At 55.6% G+C, this 21,888-nt stretch overlaps 4 protein-coding genes across 4 annotated transcripts; 2 read left to right on the plus strand and 2 right to left on the minus strand.

The window, feature by feature from the left end:
• Positions 1 to 1,483: 1,483 nt before the first annotated feature.
• Positions 1,484 to 4,397, plus strand: B0T26DRAFT_726089 (uncharacterized protein). Its single transcript, XM_060442804.1, has 8 exons — positions 1,484 to 1,654; positions 1,714 to 2,351; positions 2,418 to 2,459; positions 2,554 to 2,620; positions 2,713 to 2,977; positions 3,035 to 3,134; positions 3,212 to 3,894; positions 3,963 to 4,397. The coding sequence occupies exons 1-8, from the start codon at positions 1,582 to 1,584 to the stop codon at positions 4,057 to 4,059; spliced, it is 1,965 nt and encodes a 654-aa protein (XP_060291373.1). The 5' UTR covers positions 1,484 to 1,581; the 3' UTR covers positions 4,060 to 4,397.
• Positions 4,398 to 4,914: 517 nt separating this feature from the next.
• On the plus strand, positions 4,915 to 6,243 carry B0T26DRAFT_679988 (uncharacterized protein; the record flags this gene model as incomplete). Its single annotated transcript, XM_060440428.1, has 2 exons — positions 4,915 to 4,978; positions 5,312 to 6,243. The coding sequence occupies 2 exons, from the start codon at positions 4,915 to 4,917 to the stop codon at positions 6,241 to 6,243; spliced, it is 996 nt and encodes a 331-aa protein (XP_060291374.1).
• Positions 6,244 to 6,923: 680 nt separating this feature from the next.
• B0T26DRAFT_726094 (uncharacterized protein) lies at positions 6,924 to 9,243 on the minus strand. The gene is made up of 2 exons (XM_060442805.1): positions 8,497 to 9,243; positions 6,924 to 8,437 (listed from the first exon to the last, which is right to left on the minus strand). The coding sequence occupies exons 1-2, from the start codon at positions 8,934 to 8,936 to the stop codon at positions 7,102 to 7,104; spliced, it is 1,776 nt and encodes a 591-aa protein (XP_060291375.1). The 5' UTR covers positions 8,937 to 9,243; the 3' UTR covers positions 6,924 to 7,101.
• A 4,388-nt stretch (positions 9,244 to 13,631) lies between these two features.
• Positions 13,632 to 14,313, minus strand: B0T26DRAFT_726105 (ammonium transporter AmtB-like domain-containing protein). The gene is made up of 2 exons (XM_060442806.1): positions 14,291 to 14,313; positions 13,632 to 14,195 (listed from the first exon to the last, which is right to left on the minus strand). Exon 2 carries the CDS (start codon positions 14,173 to 14,175, stop codon positions 13,894 to 13,896), a length of 282 nt encoding a protein of 93 aa, XP_060291376.1. The 5' UTR covers positions 14,176 to 14,195; positions 14,291 to 14,313; the 3' UTR covers positions 13,632 to 13,893.
• Positions 14,314 to 21,888: the final 7,575 nt, after the last annotated feature.

Genomic DNA, 21,888 nt, shown 5'->3' on the forward strand with positions numbered 1-21,888 from the left:
ACCAGCAGCTGGCTCTGCAGCTTGCGCGCCTCGTGGTCGCGGCGCGCAAGGTCCTCGGCGTGGTGCGCGCGCAGCGACCGGACCGCGCGCTCGTTGGTCAGCCGCGCGTCCGCCGCCGCCCGCTCGTGCTGCTGCCGCGCTTCCGCCAGCCGCCGCTCCTGCTGCTGCTGCATCTCGGCCAGCTGCCGCCCGTGCGTGTGCGTCATCTGGCCGAGCGTCGTGCGGTGCTGGTCCTCGAGCGCGACCCGCTCCGCGCGCGCCTGCTCGACTTGGGCTCGCACCTCGGCTATCTGCCGGTTCAGCGACAGGTTCTGCGCGTCGCCGTCCGTCACGCGCCGCTCCGTGGCCGCCAGCCGCGCCTCGGTCCGGCGCACTTGCTCCTCGAGCGCCGCCTCGCGGGTCTTCAGGGCGGCCTTCTCGCGCAGCTGCACGCGGCCCCACGCCAGGAGCTCCGGCAGCCGGTCGCCGGACCGGAACTTGTACTCGTTGGGCACCACGAGCGATTCGTCGCGGCCGGTGCGCTCGAACTTTGCGGCGCCAGACAGGAAGCTGGTCACGCCATCGGCGTACTGCTGGCGCAGTGCGATGAGCTGTAGCGCGCTGAAGATGCCCATGGTGTTGTTGGTGGTCGCCGGTGGTGGTGATATTCAACGAGAGGGGGGGGATCTAGTCTGGTCGACTTTGGATAAGGTCTCTAGGTAGCCACGTCCCCGGCCCAGGGCGTGCGTGCACGACAGAGTCGGAAGAGAAGGCTCTCGAGATGGAGCTGGCAGACCCTGTCCAGTTATGCACATGCATGCCACATCCAGACGCGAGCGCGCATGCCACATCCAGACGCAGCGCGCATGCCACATCTAGACGTAGCGCGCATGTATGCTTGTAACGGGGCGGCCGAGAGACCAAACACACCACCAGCAAGCCGTGGGGGCTGTGTGCTGCGCTGCGCTGCAATGTCTCTCGGGGCTGCAGGGGTGCCGGACACCCACACCACAAAGGCAGTCAGTCACACCTGGGGCAGCTCATGGACGGTCATGCAAATTGCACGCACATTGCACACAAGATTGTCGACTATCCAGAGCCTTGCCCGCACACTGCCACTGCGACACCGGCCGCTGCACCTGGTTGACGGACGCCAACGGTCAGGTCAACAACCCAAGATTCCTAGCTTGTGAGGGTACCTAGGCAAGTATCGCATGAAGATTGGCCCAGCGCCGAACGCAACAAACACAAATGGCATCGCGGCGCCAGGCATCGCGGGCGGAAAGGATGCCTGTGCCGAGAGAACGGCGACAGGACTCTGACGCCGTGTCGTCGATGAGCGGCGAGACGGCGCGCCCGGGCTACACGCAGGACGGCCGTGGGGTGTCAGAGCCCGGGTCCAGCGTCGACGCCAACGCCAACGCCAACGCCAACGCCAACGCCATGCCGTCGCCCGCGAGCGACTACGACTACGGGGCCATGTCCAACGGGCCGTGGGTGCCGTCGGTGCAGCTGACGCTGCCGACCAACCACAGCGCGTCGGCCCGCGACGGCCCCGGCGCCCGCCCCGGCGTTGCCAGTGGGAGCGGGAGCGGCGGGCTGATGTCGGAATCCGAGTCCGGGCCCAAGGAGGCGCGGGTGGTGCTCGGGCTCGACTACGGCACCACGCACACGGGTATGTGCATGTGGCTACCCGAGGGGAGTCTCGCAGCACCGCTGACTGGCTGTATGCAGGGCTCGCGTTCATGCACCAGACGATGGAGCGGGTGCCGCTGTTCAGCGACCTGGTGGTGTTTGACAGCTGGGGCGAGGGCGGCAGCAACGGCGGCAAGATCCGGTCGGCCATGTCGTACTCGCGCACGCCGCACGGGCGGCGGCAGTGGGGCAACGACATCGACGAGAAGAACTCGTTGGTCTTGCAGTGGACCAAGCTGGAGCTGCAGGCGCGGCCGCCGCTGGACGAGCTCAAGTCGCTGCTGCAGTCGCTCAACGGGCTGCACCTGCTCGAGGGACTCAGAGGGAACGACATGGCCGCCGTCGAGCACGCCATCCCCGAGCACATCACGCGCGGGCCCGTCGAGGTCGTCGAGGAGTTTCTGTCGAGGGTCGCCCGCCAGTACTACATGTGGATGCTCGACCAGAACGAGTTCATCTTCAAGGACGGCAACGTGCCCATGGACATGGTCATCACCCACCCCGTCGAGTGGAGCTACGAGGCCCTCAACAATACGTACCGCGCCGTCACGGGTGCCTTCAACAAGCACATGTTCTCGACACGCCGCAACGTCTACTTCGTCCCCGAGCCCGAGGCCTGCGCCGTCTACACGGTCCAGCAGATGATCTCCGAGGCGCAGGGGCGCTCGCTGGTTCCGGCAAGTGGAATCTATCTGAATCTATCCAAACCTGGTGCAGGGGGGCCGCTAACAGACATGAAATAGGGCGAGTGCTTTGTTGTCTGCGATGCTGGCGGAGGAACAGTGGTGCGTGTCTGGCCCTCGCTCCCCCGCTCCCCCCCCTCTCCCCTCCCCCCTCTATCGATGACACGTCTGGTTGTTTACTGTACTGTTTCCGCAGGACCTGGTCACGTACCTCATCAAGAAGGTCGAGCCGCTGGAGCTGGAGAAGATTGGCGTCATCACCGGTACGGCATGATTTCCCTCCCCCCCCCAAAAAATAAAAATAAAAATGAATAAAATCAAACAGTAGCACTGCGGCTAAGATCGAGCAACCTAGGCGGTCTGTGCGGCGCCATCTTCATTGACCAGGCCTTCATCCGCTGGATTGAGGCGCGGACGACGGGCATCACGGCGCGGTCCGACGAGATCGGCACCGGGGGGCACTACGTGTTGGACCCCAAGGGCAGCACCGTCTTCAACCGCTTCGAGATCATGAAGCGCAAGTTCACCGGCACCGAGGCCAACACGCTAACGCTGCCGCGCGGCGTCGCCGTTAACCCCAGCGCTGCCAACAGCGTCCCGGGGCTACTACAGATCTCAGCGTACGTCCTCGACATCGAATAGTTATTTTGACTCCACACTGACGGAACTGTGACCAGCGACGACATGAAGAGCTTCTTCGAGTTCTCCGTCATCAAGACCATCGACCTTATCGGCCGCCAGATCGCCAGCGCCGCCAACAAGCGCCACCGAGTCATGGTAAGCCGCCAGCAAGCATGTCCTCGTAGGCGTGACCTAGTTACACAACAGCACTAACATGACATGACACACCACAGCACATCTTCATGTCCGGCGGCATGTCGCAAAACAACTACGTGCTCAACCGCGTGCGCGAGTGGGCACGCACGCTCAACGGCGAGATGTCGGTGCAGCGGCCCGAGAACGGGTGGACGGCCGTCGTGCAGGGCGCCGTGCTCGCGGGCATGGGCATCGGGTCGCGCAACGCCGTGCTCACCCGGCCGTGCAAACGCCACTTCGGCATCATGGGCGCCGAGGCGCTCAGCGCGGCCAAGCACCGCGACGCGGCCATCCGCATCGTCGCCGACGAGGTGCACGGCGCCAACATGGCCCTCGACCAGGTCGCCTGGCTCGTCCGCAAGCACGACGTCGTGTTCCCCGACCGGCCCGTCACCGCGACGGCGCGCGTCGCGTGCACCTTCTTGCCCGCGCACGTCAATAATGGGTCGGTCGCGCGCGTCGTGTTTTGCGCTACGGCCATGGACGACCCGCCGTCGCATAGCCTGCCGCGCGATGCCGGCGAGGTCGCGGCCGTCGATGTGCGCCTGGACAAGATACCCTCGTCGGCGTTTCGCGGTCTTGTCGCCCCTGACGGGCGTGGTGGGTACGTCGAGGCCCGCTTGACGGTCGAGATTTCGGTGTACTACAATGCATCCTACCTGGTGCGTGTCCTGTGCCAGGGCCAGGAGCTGGGTGTTTATCCCAAGAGACACGAGGCTGCGTAAGCACTCCTTTTCGAGAAACTCGAGTTGAATGATTTTGGTCTGATTTAACTGTTCGTGTGTCTAGGCAACCTACGTCACCCCTGAGGTCGCCCGTTGACTACGCCAGACCGCAGGGCGGCGGCAGGGGCACGCCGTGGGTTAGGGGCGCGGGCTACGGCTGAGCGCGACACCACTGTGTAAATTGGATTGTGTTTCTATGCTAGGTCTGGCCCGTGATCAAAGTTGACAGTGGCTTGAAGGGTCTTGAATTGTCTGTCTGAATCCCATCTCATAATACAGGAGAAAGGCCTTTTATGTTTCCAAGAAAAGGACAAAGGAAACCTGGTTCAACAGTCTGTTCAGTCGTACTACGTAAAGGACTCAGCCGTAGCAAGGGAGAAAAAAAGAGGGCATTCGGAAGTCCGGGAGCCCGAAAAAGGGATCAGGGCTGAAAGTAACGAATGAAGGGATATGCAGGGATGTAACTTGACAATGTAGCTCAAAAGTGGCTCAAAAGTGGGCGACACTATGGTTTCTATGCTATGAATAATACCCCCCTGATGTCATCGCACCATTTAAGCCAAGCCAAGCCAAGACAGCCAAAGCCCCGTTGAAAGCCCCACCACAGGATTATCCTCAGGGTTAGGGTTTATCCCACACCTGGAATCGCGCTTCATAGCTGGCGGCCTTCGGCCTGAGTTTTTAGACAGGACAACCCATTCCACACCGTTCTTTTCACCGTGTCCCTTTCTATCACCGACGACCATCAATGCACCCGCCACACCACGCTTGAAATTGCATGTGATTTTTTCAGATCGAGCGTGTGTGTACTACTTGCTGTGTAGGCAGACTCATCAGCCGGTCGAGTCAAGTAATAAATGCCGCGCTGACACGTCGACGTGCAGAATGCGAGCGTTGCAAGAACAAATCGAAACAAGCAGGGGTCTGCGGGGGCACACCTCTCCCACAACCAGCAGCACACCTCTCCACAACCACAGCACACCTCTCCCACAACACCTCCCACAACCAGCACCGCCATGTACCGGTACATGAACATGGAATTGGGGGGGCATGGGCAGCGGCGGCAGCGCTGCGGCAGAGGTGTGGCGGCCGCTGCCGCTGGTTGGCCGCTGGCTGCTCCACCCGCGCGACTCCGCAGTCTTGGTCTGCGTCAACCCCTGCCCAGCTTCCAGACGGGCGCGAGGCTCTCGCTGTCGTTCAGTCGTCGTCTGGCCTGGACCCGGCCGCTCTGCTCACAGCCTCGTCGTGACAAACGGGGTCTGCCTACGCTAATGCAGCTCGTGCAGACGGGGGGGGGGGGGGGGGGTGGGGGGGGGGGTTCGTCCAGCCAATTTTTGCGCAGGCTGCATTTCAGCTTCTCGTTTTGCCTTTCGTTGTTGCATATTCACGTAAAGGTGCATGCATGGCCTGCAGTCCGTCAGTCCATGGCATGCGCTGGTCTGCCCCAACGTCACGCTCACACGTACCTCTTCTCACTCTCCACCACCGCCGCATCGCACATGGAGGCGTGGAAGTCTGGCGACCCCGACCTCAAGAAGCACCCCGTCGCGGCCCTCAGCGCGGCCGCCCTGCGATGGGGCCTTGACCGCTTCCCGCTGAACCTCGTCGCCCCCGACTACGACACCAACGGGTGGTCCAACGGCACCAACGGGTGGTCCGACGGCACCAGTCTCTACTACCCGTGCGACTACAACAGCGACCAGCTGTGCACCACCACCACCACGTTCGCCTGCAACACCACCGCCTCCAACTGCACCTTCGTCACCGTCGACAGCGCCGGGCGCAGCTCCACCGGGCCCGCCGGCTCGAGCATCGTCGGTCTCGCGCACGGCATCACGTGCCTGGCCCTGATCCTCGCGACAGCGGGGCTGGCCATGTGCATCGAGAGCATGGGGCTCTTCCGCCGCAGGCCGAAACCCGACGCGGCACCGGCGCCCGAAGTGCGGCACCCGCCGCCGCCGCCACCGCACGACCGCGTCGACGTCGAGCTGACGCGACACTACATCCCGCCGACCCGCCGCGCCGACCGCGCCGTCGAGCTCAACGGCCTGCTGTACACGGACCGCGCGGGCGAGGTGGCGCGCGCCGCGGCGCTGCTGCGCGCCATGTTCGTGCTCGACATTGACGTGTGGAACAATGCGGCCGCCGTCCAGCGCGCCGACCTGCGCAAGCGTGACGAGGACATGGCCGAGAGCAATGCGCTGTTTGCGGAGCTGCGCAGGACCGTGCAGGACTGGGCCGACCGCGCGTACGAGATTAGGTGGACGGACGAGGAGCGGGCGCAGGTCGAACAGATACGGGATGTCGTTTTGAGCTTTCCGGCCGAGAGGCATGTTTTGGGTTGAGATGCACGATAGCGGTTGACAGTGGATGTCCTATTGATATTAATTGGGTAGATGGGGAGTCGCGCTGGTTCCTAGATACCATGAGAGGAACATACCATGAGAGGAACATACTATGAGAGGAACATAATCCGCCGGGCTGCTCAGTGACGAATTCCATCAAGAGATTGCCAGCTTCGAGCAGCCTGAATAACTAGGGACAGGAAATTGGAAAGAGTGTAGAAATGTCAAATACAAAAAATAAACTCTGAAAGGGGTTTGGTGAAACGTCTTAATCGCTTGTTTTAGCTAGATGTCCCGTAAAAACTTGTCTTGCACCGATGTTGGGGCATTATCAATTCAAGGCCGCTTTGCGTTTATATCTGGACCCTAATATGCTCCTTGAAGTCGGATGCTTGACATTGAAGGGGCTAGTCGTGTCACAGGCTTTGGCTGAGTCCCCTCGTATTGAAGTCCACCGCCACAGTCGACTTGATAGCTGCCTTTGACTTGTTTTGGAACAACTAGATGGATTACATTCGGCGGGCAAGAGCAAATTCATTACCAGGGTCACAAACGAGACTTGCGTCGACAGGGCAAATGGTCCCCCTGGTGGTAGTAATAATAACGATGCCTGTAGCAACAACGATCGCAACGAGGTCTAGACTAGAGTTGGGCTGCTGGATTCGTGGGAGCGGAAATACCTCGTGGCAGCGGAAATATCCCGTTGAGGATTACCCGACTTTTGACCCCTGCGCAAGCCACCCTGCGCAAGCCACCATGCACTTACATGAAATCCTGCTCCGCTACTTTCCCTATCTACTACCACCAGCTACCACCAGCATACCGCTACAACTCTCGCGCTAGCACGAGCCCTGCCCTCTACTTGCTCGATCCGAATCCAGTTTTCCCAAACAGGGACGCCCCAGATGCGCCTGTTCCACCGCCTGCGCTGCTTCCTTGCTTGTGGCCCTGGCTGTAATCTGCCAAGCGGAGTTCCTCGCCGGACCACCCCTTATATGCGTCCATGAACAGGTTGTTTTGGAAACTGATGCTGTGGTACGGATCGCCAACTTCCTTATCTGTCGTCGGGGTGAACGCGGGGGAGGCGGTGCCGGGGGGGCCGCCAACAGCCGCGGCATTCGTCGTGCCGCCGAATGGGGTACCAGTTGTCGTGCTCCTGCTGACCCCGAAAATGCTCCAGGCGCCGGTTGTGTTGCTGGCGGCTGTGCTGCTGGCGGTTGTGTTGTCCTCCTTCTCGGCCGTCGGCTCGGGTACGGGCGCGGGTTCGGGCTCGGGTTCGGATTCGACAGCGCCCTTCTTGCTCTTCTTCTTCTTGTCCTTCTTGTCCTTCTTGCTCTTCTTGGCTGTTGTAAAGTCCCACACAATATCCTCCTGCTGGGAGGGCTCTGGTATTAACGCATGTCCGTCGTCCGGCACGGGTCCGACCTCTGGCTCGGGTTCAGCTTCTGGAGCTGGTCCGGCATACGGCTCGGGCTCCGGTTCCATGGCATACCTCGCCTTCTTGTCCTTGTTGGCCGTTTCGAGACCCCACGTGTTTTCTTCATCCCGGGGGGGCACCGGTACAGGTTTCTCCAGCGTGACGGGCATGTTCTTGACGGCTAGCGCTTCCACCATCTCGCGATAGATCTCTACAGCGCCCCTAAGGAGGATTCTTGCAGTGGGAATACCGTCTTCGCGCTCGTTTTCGGATGCTTCGGACTTTGGAAGTGCCTCTGAGCCCTCGAATGCCGTCTTGACAACCGCCTTCATGTAAGTCGGAAACCATGTGTCCTTGTTGGTCGACGTGGGGTACGCCTCGCTAACCACGTTGAGGATGGTAAAGGGGTCGACCTCCTTGCTGAGGAGCGAGATCTGCTCCTTGGCGAGCTCTTCCAGCCGATCGAGCTCGAACTGGCGTGCGGTGGCGTAGACTTCGAAGCCCGTCCTGAGCTTGGCAATCGCCTCGTCGTGAACAGTTGTAGGGCCCGTCCAATCCAGCGTCCGGTAGGAGTCGGTATAGAGGTAGTGGACGAGAACGTGGCCTGCGCCGCGCGAGATGTGGCTTAGGGATGGAGGTTTAGGGAATGACCAGCTGTTCTGCTTTGAAGTATCGAGCAGAGCTAGCTTCGGATTTCGGTAGAGGATGGCCGGGTGGACGTTCAGGAGGTCGCCTTGTTTGAAACGGAGTGTAACCATAGACGTTGAAGTAAAAGGTCTTCGCCGGAGCGTCAGCCAGTCCAGGCCTCACAATTACTGTTGCTCTGCTGTACTTACGATTTACCGAAGCAAGCATCCTCCTTTGTCTCAGCGGCCGTGGGAGCCCTCTCTGCCATGGTGCTGTTTTTCGGTGCCATTTTCCCCGACGGTACCTGGTAGTATGTGTCGTTGTAGACCTTGGGGAAACCAACGCTAGGTTTGTTGGGAGAGCGAATGACCAATGGGTGCCTTTGGAGGTATAGTTGCGGGCAGTAAAGAAATGTTTTGGGAAGGGTGGTCTCGTGTCTTTGACCACGCCGCCGGCGAGGTGAGGCGGCTTGATTGATGCCTAAAAGTGCTGCCTGCTGCAAGTGCGTGTCAGTGCGTTTGCGTGCGCCCAATAGCTGACCGGCAACATTGCATTGGAAAGGTGGTGCAACGGTGGCCGGAACAGGCATCCAATCGCAGTCTTTGAGCACATTCCAACATTTGCAGGCAGCAGTAGGGCCCCTTTGCATCAAAAATTTACCAGACACCGCGAATCAAAGGCGGCAACATCTCTAGTAGCCATACTCGCCAAGTCGCGGCCCCGGCCATCATCCGTGGCCATCATCCGTGGCAAGCGCATCACTTCGGATGGGCCCGAACGGACGCTGTCACGAAACAAAGCAGACTGATAAGCGAAAGACTTTGATAACACGAATAAGTGGCGTTTACTCATACATTCTTTCATTGTGCAGTATTCTTAAGATAAAGTAGGGGCTAATATTGGGACTAATTATTCCTAGTGTTGGAATAGCGATGTTGGTGACCGTACTCTGCGCTGGAAGGGAGGCGGTGCGATGCACGTGCGCCGCACGGCCCTCGCACGGCCACGTACAAAGCCAAGAACCCCCACCATAGATTTCTAGAACAGAACATGAATCAGAACAACTTTACACCCCCCCCCGGTAGTACTACCACTTTTGACCCGTTGGAACACCTACGTGGTTGGAATACCACGAACACCTAGGCCTCCGTCTTGAAGATTGTTGCTGTTGGCGAGGTAGATAAGAATAGGTTTTGCTAACTGGGCCCTCAGATCATAGACAGGGTGACCCACCTTTGCAATCGCCCCACTTTGCAATTTTTCCCCCACACCGCCAACTTCCTACTCTCTACCTTCCACCACCAACAACTTCCTCAATACTGGTCGGAATAGGCTCAAAATACGATGGTTCGACGCGTACGAGAGCGGCTAATAGCCGAGGCTATTGAGGCTATTGATCAGGGCGCTCAGCAGAAGGAAGTAGCGCGCCTATATAGGATCCCTGAATCCACCCTCAGCAGACGACGCCGTGGACAACAGGATCCACGACAAGCCCAAAAAAACACCCAGAAGTTAACTGACGGCCAGGAAGCCTTCGTCGCCGAGTGGGCTCTTGAGGAGGAAGCTGCAGGGCGTGCCCCAAGTCGTGCACAGCTAAGACGATTCGCACAAGCGATCCTGAACGAAGCCGGGCTCCCTGGGCGAGTTGGTGAGCGCTGGGTAGATCGGTTTTTTACCCGCAACCCCAGGGTAAAGGCCAAGTTAGGTACCTTATTAGAACGGTCTCGAGTCAAAGGATCTACCCGTGAGAGATTCCAGCATTTTTTTGATCGTTTGGAAGCTGTAATTAAGGACAAGAAGCTGTAATTAAGGACAAGAAGCTGGTACCTGCGAATATCGCCAATATGGACGAATATCACGGCTCAGTCAACGTAAAGAGACAGGGCTGCAGTAATCATCGCTGAATTCGTAGAATCTAAAGATGAAGAAGGAAGCTATGACGGGGACCGCGCAGGGCGCGGGGAAATGGGTAGTTGTGGGCCACGTGATACGTCAGGCACAGACCACACTCTAAACAGGAGCCTGTCCAGGCCATGCCGTGACAACGAACATGGCATGCAAGAGACGGAAACTACGGTTGGGAAGTGATTGGCGATGCCCTCACATCTCGGGCAGTCCTGACTGGCCCTGATCCAACGACCTGGGTCAGTATTATCAAGTGTGGTACCGCTGAGGGCAAGCGATTGACGCCCGTAGTGATCTTTACGGGTGAAAATCTACAAGGCCAACACTTCCCGGATAACTTCAAGGAACTACCAGTCCTCAAGACCTGGAAGTACGACTGTACGCCCACAGGCTGGAGCAATAGCAAAATAGCTCTTATGTGGCTCAAGGAAGTATATCTTCCTCAACAAAGCCCCAAAGGAAGGACGATTGGCGCCTATTAATCCTCGACGAACACGCTACTCATATCGACGAAGACTTTATGCTTCTAGCTAAAAGAAACCGCGTACACCTACTATACTTGCCTTCACACACTTCTCACAAGACCCAGCCACTCGACCGGTCTATCTTTTCGGCTTTGAAGTCCTATTTTCGCCAAAGAACCCTCGAATTGGCTTCCTTCACAGCCTCAGCACCTATCAACAAGCAACGCTTCCTTTTTTGCTACCGGGACGCCTCAGCGCAGGGTATGTCAGCCCGGAATATCATATCCGGCTTCCGGAAGACTGGAATCTGGCCTTTCCAACCCGCTCGTATACTTGACGACCCCGAGGCGGTCCGGGACGAAGCTGCAAAACCAGTCCCCCCATCCACACCACCCCGGAAGACCCGGGCAACCCGGAACGACCTCTTCAATACACCTCAAGGTAGTCACGACGTCCGCAGGCAACAGGGCTTAGCCAAGACGGCCACTAGTCCCCGAGGTAGGGTCGTCAGGACTATGTTGACGAAGGTAGGGAGGGCACTTGATCAGAAGAATACGGAAATCGCTGCTTTGAAGGCAAAAAACGACTTCTTAGCCAACGAGTTGGAATCCAAAAAACCCTATTCACGTAAAAGGGTCAAAATAGACGCCAACGACAGATTTGCTACTATTGACGAAATTGACGAGGCTCAAAAAGCTAGTCAAAAGCCTCCCAAGAAGAGATCCAAGAAGACCAAGTCCAGGCCTGCACACTTGGTCCAGGAAGCTGAAGAAATTATCGCCCGTGGGCTTGAGCAATATAGGGCGATTGACGAGGACTAGAATGTACTTTTTTCTATAGAATTTGGCCTACAATTGAGTATTTTGACGATTCTTGTGGTGGGCGGTGATGGTGGTGGGCGATTGCAAAGGGGGGCGATTGCATAAGTGGGTCGCCCTGTCTAGGGGTTGACGCCCAAAACTCGTCTCCTGATTAGAGAGTTGCATAGAGTTGGCAATTTCTCGATATGGTGAGCGTAGGCTGAGTCGGGGTGAGCCGAAGGTAAGTATTACAAACCACTCGACTGTTAGGGTCGTCTGTCTGTAAGGGAGCACGGGCTCCACAAGATGCTAGGGTTGGTAATTATGAAGATAGAACAAAGGGCAAGCTCCTATCGCACGGGTAATACAGTCAAATTGGAATGCCACTCAAAGTATATGAGTGCAGTGAATGTGAATTGCTTGCTTGCAGAACCAAGAAGAACTATCTAAGACCGTGGGTACGGTCATCGTATATATCTAACTGTGTAACCAATAATAATAGTCCCACTGACCCGTGGTCCCGAGACTTGCGGTCTCGGGACGCCGGGCGCGCGGGACACCGTCCCGCGTCCCCGACCTTAAGTGGTCCCGAACCTCGGGACTGTCACGGCACAGCGCATTTCGGGTTCCTTATCGCATTGCCGTGTGACGTCACTTCCCGATAAGCTCAGTTAGGTCTAGCGCATTGGTCACGTGGTTGCGAGCTACCCCGCCGACAACCTTTTCTACTGATCGCACAATTCGCGATTCTTCTTCTTTTTCCTTTTTTCTTCCTTAGCTTAGTTTTACACTAAATCAATACGGTATATTGTTGGCAACAGTCCTTCAAAACCTATTAACCGTGACAGATAAAGAGCTCTTCTCCAAGTCTTGATCGACAAGATTACGGCGAACTTAGGTCTTAGTTGCCAGGTTCTTCGTGGGCTTATTGCGCGGAAGCAAGGCTTAGTTATTACAAACCACTCGACTGTCAGGGTCGTCTGTCTGTAAGGGAGCACGGGCTCCACAGAATGCTGGGTTGGTAATTATGAAGATAGAACAAAGGGCAAGCTCCTATCGCACGGGTAATACAGTCAAATCGGAATGCCACTCAAAGTGTATGAGTGCAGTGAATGTGTATTGCTTGCTTGAAGAACCAAGCAAGAACTATCTAAGACCGTGGCTACGGTCGTCGTATATATCTATCTAAGGCGGACCAATCAGAGTCCTTGGTGTCTGCGCTCCGCGGGTCCAGGGCGCTCTGCTCGCAGAGCGCAGGGGCCCCACAGAGCGCCCGCTCCGTCCGCTCTGCTGGTCTTGGCAGCTAATCAGGCAGAGCGCTTCCTGGTTGGCCGCACCCACACGGGGTGGGGTCTGTCCGTCTCCACCACGTCACCCAATCACAGGGCGGAAGCAGGGCGCCTCATGCACCCTGAACCAGGATCGTAACATTAGTTTCTAGCTTTTTCGATAGCTTGTTGTATGGAAGGAAGGATTCTGGTGCGTAAGGCCTCTTTTTTATCCTCGAATACTAGGAAGTATATACAAGTAATACTTACTTTCAAGTATCAAATTTCACGTGGTAGTGTTGAGTTATTGAGTTACGGCCGTGAGCCACGGCGAGGCTAGGAGCCCGCTCGTCAAACCTTGTTCGAATGGACGAGTCGTTGACCGAGCTAGTTCCGTGCTAGAGGTGGCTATATGAAGGGCGTTGTTTTGAAGCTAGGGCAAATGTCTCGTAGTGTAATACTTGTACGTGATAGTGGGTATGGTGTTACGATCCTGGTTCAAAGGTGCAGAGGGCGCTGCCCGCCTTCTCTGGATTGGCTGGAACAGCATTTAAGGTGGGGGGCTCTCGCTCAAGGGTGCATCCAATGAGGGAGTGCTCAGTGGGGCCATTGCCGAGACCCACTGAGCGCACTAAGCGGGGAGCTCAGTAGGATCAGTGCCGAGACCCACTGAGCGCACTGAGCGGGGAGCTCAGTAGGGATCAGTGCGTCTAGGACTGAGCACGACTGAGCATGTGAGTCAGGAACTCTGATTGGTCCTCCTTAGATAGATATATACGACGACCGTAGCCACGGTCCTAGATAGTTCTTGCTTGGTTCTTCAAGCAAGCAATACACATTCACTGCACTCATACACTTTGAGTGGCATTCCGATTTGACTGTATTACCCGTGCGATAGGAGCTTGCCCTTTGTTCTATCTTCATAATTACCAACCCCAGCATTCTGTGGAGCCCGTGCTCCCTTACAGACAGACGACCCTGACAGTCGAGTGGTTTGTAATATATGGCCGTTACACAGCCGTGTTCTGTGTTACCTTGTTTCCGTGGCCTTTTTTTTCCCTCGCCCGTATTTTACAGCGACCTTAGACATAAACGAGCTAGTTAGAGGCCGTTATATAAAGAGCTAGAGTGTAGGCTAATAGGGCCTACGTAATAGCAGGGAACATGGCCTAGTATAAGTAGAATAGAACGTTGGGGATTCTGGAACCAGGGATATTAGGTTGGGCAAGCATAGTAAGGAGACCGAAGTTGCTCAGATTAACAATGTAGGCGTTGCTACTCGTGTAGGAGAAGGCGAGCGAGAAGCCCCAGAAGAACCATTGGAAGCCGGCAACCACTATCGACATCATCAATAGCCAGATCAGCGCCAAGGCCGACTTGCGGCGCGCCAGCCCGCCATAGAAGAAGCCGACACCAGGAATCATGAGCAGCACCAGGCCTGACGCGGTCATGATCCACGCAAAATCACCGGCTTGGATGGCAATTGGGCTATGTTAGCACATGTCAAGGCACGCTGCGCGAGAGCGAGCTTGCGGGCTTGCGACCAGACTCTGGAGTTGAGCATACCGAGTAGTAGATGTTGAGGTCCTCGTCGAGGGAGTTGCCGCCGGCGTCGGCGACGCCAAGCGTGCCCTCATAGGGGATGGGCTGGAGGGCAGACATAGTGAAAGGAGTTTCGACTCGATCGCGGCCGTGATGTGGTGCTGGTCTTGTCTTCCAGTTTCCGAGTGTCTCACCCACACGAGAGACAAGGGGACTGTTGGACCAAAGTTGGACCAACGGCTGAGCGAGGGGATTGGCAGGGGAAAATACACCTTTGAGTCCTACAGCTTGGTTGATGGGAGCTCAATATGCACGGTCCCGGTGCCTGCTGCGCAGTAGCCGACCACGGGGCGTGCAGCCCGACTCTGCTGATAACGTAGCCGGCTCTTGGGTACACTGCACAAGTGGTATCAGGTGTGGAGACTCCTGAGATCCCGGCTCAATCCTGCCAAGACCGCCTGCTGGGGAATGGGCGGTGGGCTAGAAAGATAAGGAATGGATCCCTAGGCTTGATGGTCCGTTCGTCTGTGGAAAACGGGGTGGGGGGTTCCCGTCTCTTATGCCTGACCTGGCGATGCTTCACTGCAATCCAGTCACCTCTGCGGTCCGGGCCCAACCACGATTCCCAGTGGAGGCCTGTCTCGCTTGGGTCTTGGGATCCACGGCTCGTCCGCCTTGCTGGAATCGGACAATCGAGCGGCTCCTCAAGGACGTCAGCTTCGCGATAGACCGTCGGCATCCCGGTCCCGTCTGTGCTATGGCCGTGTCCGTACACCTGTCGTCTGAAGACGGGATGTTTGGATGTGCTCTCGGAGCGTGGAACTTTTGTTGCCCCTCATGTCTCAAGTGCCCCGCGGGCAGAATTCACAAGCCCGTCCGATGCAGACGGGGAAATTAAAGGCAGACGGCCAATCTTCACACAGCATTCAGTCGTCCGGCCGCGGGGCAGCCACGACCGAAGCATAGCATCTCGACCAGGTCCACAACTCGCCTAGACACAGCCTTGACGAACACAGGAAACCAAGGCGCAGCTGAGTACCAAACAGCTTCTTCAAACCGCAGTTTAGGTTTGCCCACGTTGGCTGCGGGGCCGCGTGACGATGCAGCAGCCATGGGCACCCTGTGTAAGCTTTTTGCGCCGTTCTGTGCCGCCTGCAGTCGCGGACGGGTGCGCCGTCGCATCAAATCTTTGTGTTGGATTCACCAGGGTACCGGTACTGGACTCAACAGGGCGTGGCTGCACGCCGAAAACTGGTGGTTCAAGTGATGGATTGTAGATGTCTGTTCTTCTCTCTAGCTTTCTGGCAGTGCCAGAAAGCCCGTTCTTATACTACTATTGTGGTGGCGAAGTTGGTGGCAAAGTCTCTATCTAGAACCTTCGAGGCCCTTCTGCTTGACAAATTCCAACACTTTGGATCCCCGCCCGCAGTTGCCAGCGCTCCCTGCTGGTCCTTCGCGGGCACGCCGATGACAGAATTGATTAATATTTGTTGCGTAACTGCAGGTTACAAGGCAGCCGAGGAACGATGGAAGCGGAAAGAGCAATCTGGCCAGGTGAGCCGTTGTGATTCAAACAACCAACACCCACCCTGTACCACACTCCTTTGCCCACCAAGCCGCCCAATCGCCCGATCAAGGTCGTCGGCCTTCTCGTCCAGCTGAAACTGAGGCCACGGGAACTCCAGCGCACCGGATTAGCCAGCCTTCCCGAACTGCATGGCATGACACTATTTCCTTGGTCAGCCTAACTGCGTCCCTCTCCCCCCCCTGCACGGCGCAAAGAAACAGGAGGATCATCTTCTTATCGGACCAACCAACGACCATATCTCACCCTCCAAAGACGCATGGTCAACCTTCTAGAAACCTTCGATGCCGCATCTTCGTGCAAAATATTGCTGCAGTGAGCGACAGCTGCGCTAGCGCCTTGGACTGGGGTGCCGCCTTGGCTCCATCTTCGTGTTTTTCACCAGGTCTCGTCTGTGGCTCATTTTAGCTGATAAGGAAAGAATACGAAAAAGGCGCAAAACCGGAACAGGATCATTGGAGGCCATACTGTAGAGCTCTTTTTATTTCCGTTTTGGTCTTACACAACTACTGATGAGCGCACTCACTTCATGACTCTCTCTGGCTGGTGAAAGGGAAAAAGCAGCGAGAAACAGGTATGGACGTTTCTTTCCACGCTGAGCATTTACACTACAGTACACATGACCCCAGAAAAGTTCCCACATCGGGGTAAGGGCATTCGTGACGACTTTTCGGCACAAACGACGACCAGGGTCTTTTTTTACTCTCACTCAATTTGCAACGGCGTCGGATTGCATCCCCAAACTTCGCTCTTCCCGGGATCCCCTATCTGCTGGTCTCCACTCTCACCCATGTTTCTGGGGCTGAACGTGGGGAGCGGGACACCCCAGGTAAGGTAAGGCAAAAGTGTGCGCACGCCGCCTAGGGACATCGTTTGTATCTGGACCTCATCTGGCTCAGCTGTGCCACTCTCTGCCCAGTTCACGGGTAACAAGTTTGGAGGAAGTAGAATAACTCCATATGCGCACCGACAATGCCTTGCCCAATACCTGCGACACGCGTTCCCAAACTTCAAGCTCATAATTCCACGCCAATGTCCACACCACACATGCAGCCAAGCATGTAGACCTGACTGTCATTTTCTCCAAGTATTAGAACCCCTAACCTCTTAGCATGTACGGCAAACCATTCGCTGCCCCAGAGGCGCCCCTTCCTTATCACGGCAACGCGGGCGCGGGGGGACAACACATGCCGGAATTCGGCACAGGCTGACTGAGACGTGGGGGAGCAGGAGTCATTCTTCGCTCTCCTGAAAGGCCCTGGCAAGCTCCAAACTATCGACCTGATGACTGAGCCGACAAGAAATGAGGGCCGCCAGTGGCTTAGTCGCATCTGCAGGTCATGAATTATGCAGTATGCATGTACGTCTTCTACTAGTATGAGTGAGGATAGCAACATCTCAATCCATCGTCACGCTGCGCGGCCGGAGGTGCTGATCTTGACACTCTGCAGCTGGAAGCAAGCTGGAAGCCTAAGACGTTATTCGCTATTGCAATCCCTTGCTTTGTTGAGTCTGTTAGCAGTAAGTCTAGACCTTGTTTTCCACCATCCCTCGTATCGACAATATCACAAGATCCGTGACCTATGTCTTATAATCTGCCTGTACCGAGCCCATCCTCTTCTCCCTGGAACTTAAGCGCGAATTTCATCGAAACTGACTCCATCCCAAGAACCAAGTCATAGTGCACAGAGGTAACTGGTAGCTGCAAGGCGTCAGCATCAGAGTCAAGGCCCTTGGGACAAAATTCAACGTACTAAGAAATAATTACCCTCCAATTTAACACACTCCCTAGAATTACCCTTCGTGAGAGACTGCGAGTCGCAGGTGAGCATGCAATTAACGTTGATCTTCCTCCCCGTGATGGTTGTCGTCGAGCAATCATAACGCCGTGGTAAGACACCAGAATCAAGTTAGTTGGGACTTTCGAGGCAGGTGAACGGGGAGCATAGGACTCAAAGAATTCAACTAAGATATCGGTGAAAATGAAGTTCTCAGGGTTGTTGCTCATGCTACAGAAACCGGATTTCTTAGCCCCGGAGTCAATTCTCGCCAATTCCGGTAAACTGCTGCGCGCCGCCGCGAGCGCTCATGAGTACGCGCGGCGGGGCGATCTCCCCGCTCGAATGTCCAACGACAGGCTCTGAGAAGTAGCTCGACGAGGGCGGTTTTTATAACGGTACACAGCGGCTGGCTTAGAACGGTGTCGCTGGCACGCATAGCAGAGGATCATCTGGCGGAACAATCTCACTGGCTTAACATTATGTATGTGCGATGCCCATGGCTGCTAATCTCGTACGATGTCGTGGCTCTCACATCGAAGCTGCAGCTCAAACAACTCGTATCCTGGACAGCAAGCGTAGCCGGCTACTTGTAACTGGAATAGGGGTTCTTGGAGACTGAGGAATCTGACCGAGGATGAATAATTTGAAGTCTAAAAACTAGACCCTTTTAACATGCTGAGAGGTCTTTAGTCGAGGTATCATGGAGACATGCAGCGCAGGCCCCGATGATGAAAGCCTTATTCACGTTGCTATGGCTAGCTTGGATCAAGGTCCGAATAACGGTCTGGAGTTTAGTTTGTGCAAGAAGACGCGGAAAAAAAGCTAGATATTGCCTCTTGATGAGCGTGATCACCGACTGCCTTAATGCCTCTTCCGCAAAGCCGAAAGTATAAGTCAAGACCAAGCGTCCTGGCGTCTGAGTTACCTTGTGCGCCAGCGTTAACGGTTAACCGCGTTACGGAGGCGTCCAACGCATGCTGCTGCAAAGGCATCCGCCCGGTCGGCAAGTTTGGAGGCAGCCAATATGTCCAAGTCCCCAGCATGTGTCAGCAGTGAGCACTCGAATGTCTAGCCAGGTGTTCAGCCCAATGACGCGAGGGCCGCTAGCGCGAAGTAGAGTAAAGCCGCACATGCCTGCCTGCCCCCATAACACGCCGCGAGTTGAGCATGTCCTGGTTATTCACACGGAAGCCGCTTTGAGTTCACATCCCAGAAAGCACCAGCTGTCTCTGTCTCATCAAAAACACTGCGGTGTCAGCGGATGGTATATCAAAGAAAAAGAAAAAAGAAGAAAAAAAGAACGTTCGAGATGGCGGGCTCACCGAGACCGTAGACACGGTGCAGCAGCACAATCCAAGTCAAGCATTGGTTCAATACGTATTACCCATTTAACGAGGTAAAGGGAATATATTTCGCGCGAATAACATGATGAAAGAAAATATACGTAATTGCATAGCGAGCGCGCATGTATAGCGAGCGCGTACTTTTCCCACCCCAATTGAACTATCGCAAAACATTGTAAATTTCTCCACGATAAAACATGCCCGCCGTACGAAATGAAGCACAAATACAGCTTGCCCTTCAAGCTATGCAACGCGATAAGAATCTTCGCCTTGCAACTGCTGCAGCCCGATATTCCGTACCCCGAAGAACACTTGAGCGGCGTTCGAACGGAATCCTCCCTCGAGCAGAAATTATTGCCAATTCGCGGAATTTTGACCCCCTTGAAGAGCAGGTTATCATACGAAGGGCTCTCGACCTGTACGAGCAAGGATTTTCGCCAGGATACGGTATAATAGAAGATATGGCCAATTTGCTACGCGCGACGCGTAACGCGTCACGCGTCGGACCACGCTGGGCTGCAAACTTCGTACGACGACAACCAGAGCTCAAGATGCGTTGGACGCGTCCGTACGACTACCAAAGAGCTAAATGCGAAGATCCAAAGATAATTGGCGCGTGGTTTGACCGTGTTCGTAATACAATTGCGAAATATGGGATTCTCGAGTCGGATATCTGGAACTTTGACGAGACTGGGTTTACGATGGGCCAGATCTTGTCAACACTTGTTGTTACCTCGTCCGACGGCCGTGCGAAGGTGAAGAAGATCCAGCCTGGTAATCGGGAATGGGCTACCGTGATTCAGGCCGTACGGTCGGGTGGTGATACTATCCCTCCGTATATAGTGGCTGCGGGCAAAGTCCACCTTGAGAGTTGGTATCGCGATAGCCCTTTCCCATCCGACTGGGTAGTGGATCTCTCAGAAACTGGTTGGACGAATAACCAGATTGGTCTTGATTGGATTAAACACTTTGACCAACACTCTTGCCGCCGTACGATACGTGGAAAGCGACTCCTAATCCTTGACGGGCATGAGAGCCACCATTCGGCCGAATTTGAGGACTATTGCAAAGAAAATAACATCATTACGCTTTGTATGCCTCCGCACTCATCACATCTACTTCAGCCTCTTGATATCGGGTGTTTTAGTGTATTGAAGCGGTCGTACGGCAAGGAAATTGAGAAGTTGATGCGCAACCATATTCACCACATCACTAAGCCCGACTTCTTTCTCGCCTTCTTCAACGCATTCCACGCGACATTTGAACCCGAAAACGTACAAGGAGGTTTTCGAGGGGCAGGCCTTATTCCATTCGACCCAGAGAAGGTCATTTCCGGGCTAGATATCAAGCTTCGTACGCCAACACCTACTGGGCCCCCCGAGGCCTCGTACGATAGTTGGGTCTCTCAAACGCCACAAAATGCTACCGAAGCCTCTCTACAGTCAATACACATCAAGGATCGTATTGCTAGACATCAAGGCAGTTCACCCACCCCGATTATTGAGGCCCTTAATCAGATTGTAAAGGGTACGACGAAGGTTATGCACGAGATGGTATTGATGAAGGCGCGCGTGCGAGAGCTTGAGGAAGCAAATGCAGCATTGAGCAAACGCCGGAAAGCTGAAAAAAGTCGTATCCGGGCAGGAGGACCATTAACTATGGAAGAAGCGAGTGATATTTTGGCCCAAAGGGATGCGCATGCATTGGTAGAGAAGGAAAAGCGATCGAGGGGTGGTCGTACGAGGAGCAACGCAACAGGTTTACGACACTGTAGTAATTGCGGCAAAATAGGACACAACTCTCGTACATGCAAGGAGGACGCGAAAATGGATGAGTAATTAGATTCTGAGTAGTTTCTATTAATTTTTTTCCTTTGTGGTGTTGGTATTTCGTATTATAGTTCAATTGGGGTAGGAAAAGTGCGCGCTCGCTATACATGCGCGCTCGCTATACAATCACGTTATACGGCAAGCCTTTCATAAGATCCGCATACACTCGGGAGAGGAGGACCTTACGACTTTTCGGACGAGATACGGCGCCTATAAGTATAGGGTCCTACCCTTTCGCCTCACTAACGGCTTAGCAACTTTTCAGCGCTATATCAACGAACTCTTCCTAGGATACTTAGACGACTTCTGCAGCGTATATATTGATGACATCCGCACCGATCTTACGGCACTTCTCTTATGACCTGCCTACCCGGATGGAGACAGATGCGTCAGGAGGCGTGTGCGCAGGAGTACTGTCACAACTCCAACCAGACGACGGAGAATGGCACCCCGTAGTGTTCTATTCGGAGACAATGCACGGTGCGGAGCTCAACTATCCTATCCATGATAGGGAGCTGATGGCGGTGGTCGGGGGACTGATGGTGTGGAGAGCCGAGCTGGTAGGCCTGAGAGACCAGCCATTTACAATCATTACCGACCACAGGGCGCTAGAGTACTTCGGAACGAAGAGACTCCTCAACTCCTGGCAAGCCGGATGGGCAGACCTCATGTCTCAATACCATTTCCAGATCACCTATCGCCCTGGAACAGAGAACGCCGCCGCCGACGCGCTATCAAGGAAGTCGGAGGACGTCAGAACCCAGAAGGAAAAACAGGAGCTGCAACGAACTATGCAAATGTTCAAGCTTACGGGAGCGGTATCCTCCGTGACGACGGAAGCCCCCGTAGCCCTCTCCGTCATCGACGAGGACGTGGAGCCCCCGTCGTTATCGGGTTACGAGATGATCGATACCCTATTGCGTTGCAATCAGAACGACCCGGAGCTCGACGTCTATAGAGAGAAGGCCCGCCAGGGACTATATGGCTTCTCCATGTTGGAAGACCGCATTTTGCTATACAAAGGAAGACTGGTCGTACCCTCCGGGGGGGAGCTAAACCTGAGAACTAAGGTCATCCATGAGGT

This window comes from Lasiosphaeria miniovina (genome assembly GCF_030549165.1).
Source record: "Lasiosphaeria miniovina strain SMH2392-1A chromosome Unknown B0T26scaffold_7, whole genome shotgun sequence".
In the NCBI taxonomy this organism is placed as follows: Eukaryota; Fungi; Ascomycota; class Sordariomycetes; order Sordariales; family Lasiosphaeriaceae; genus Lasiosphaeria; species Lasiosphaeria miniovina.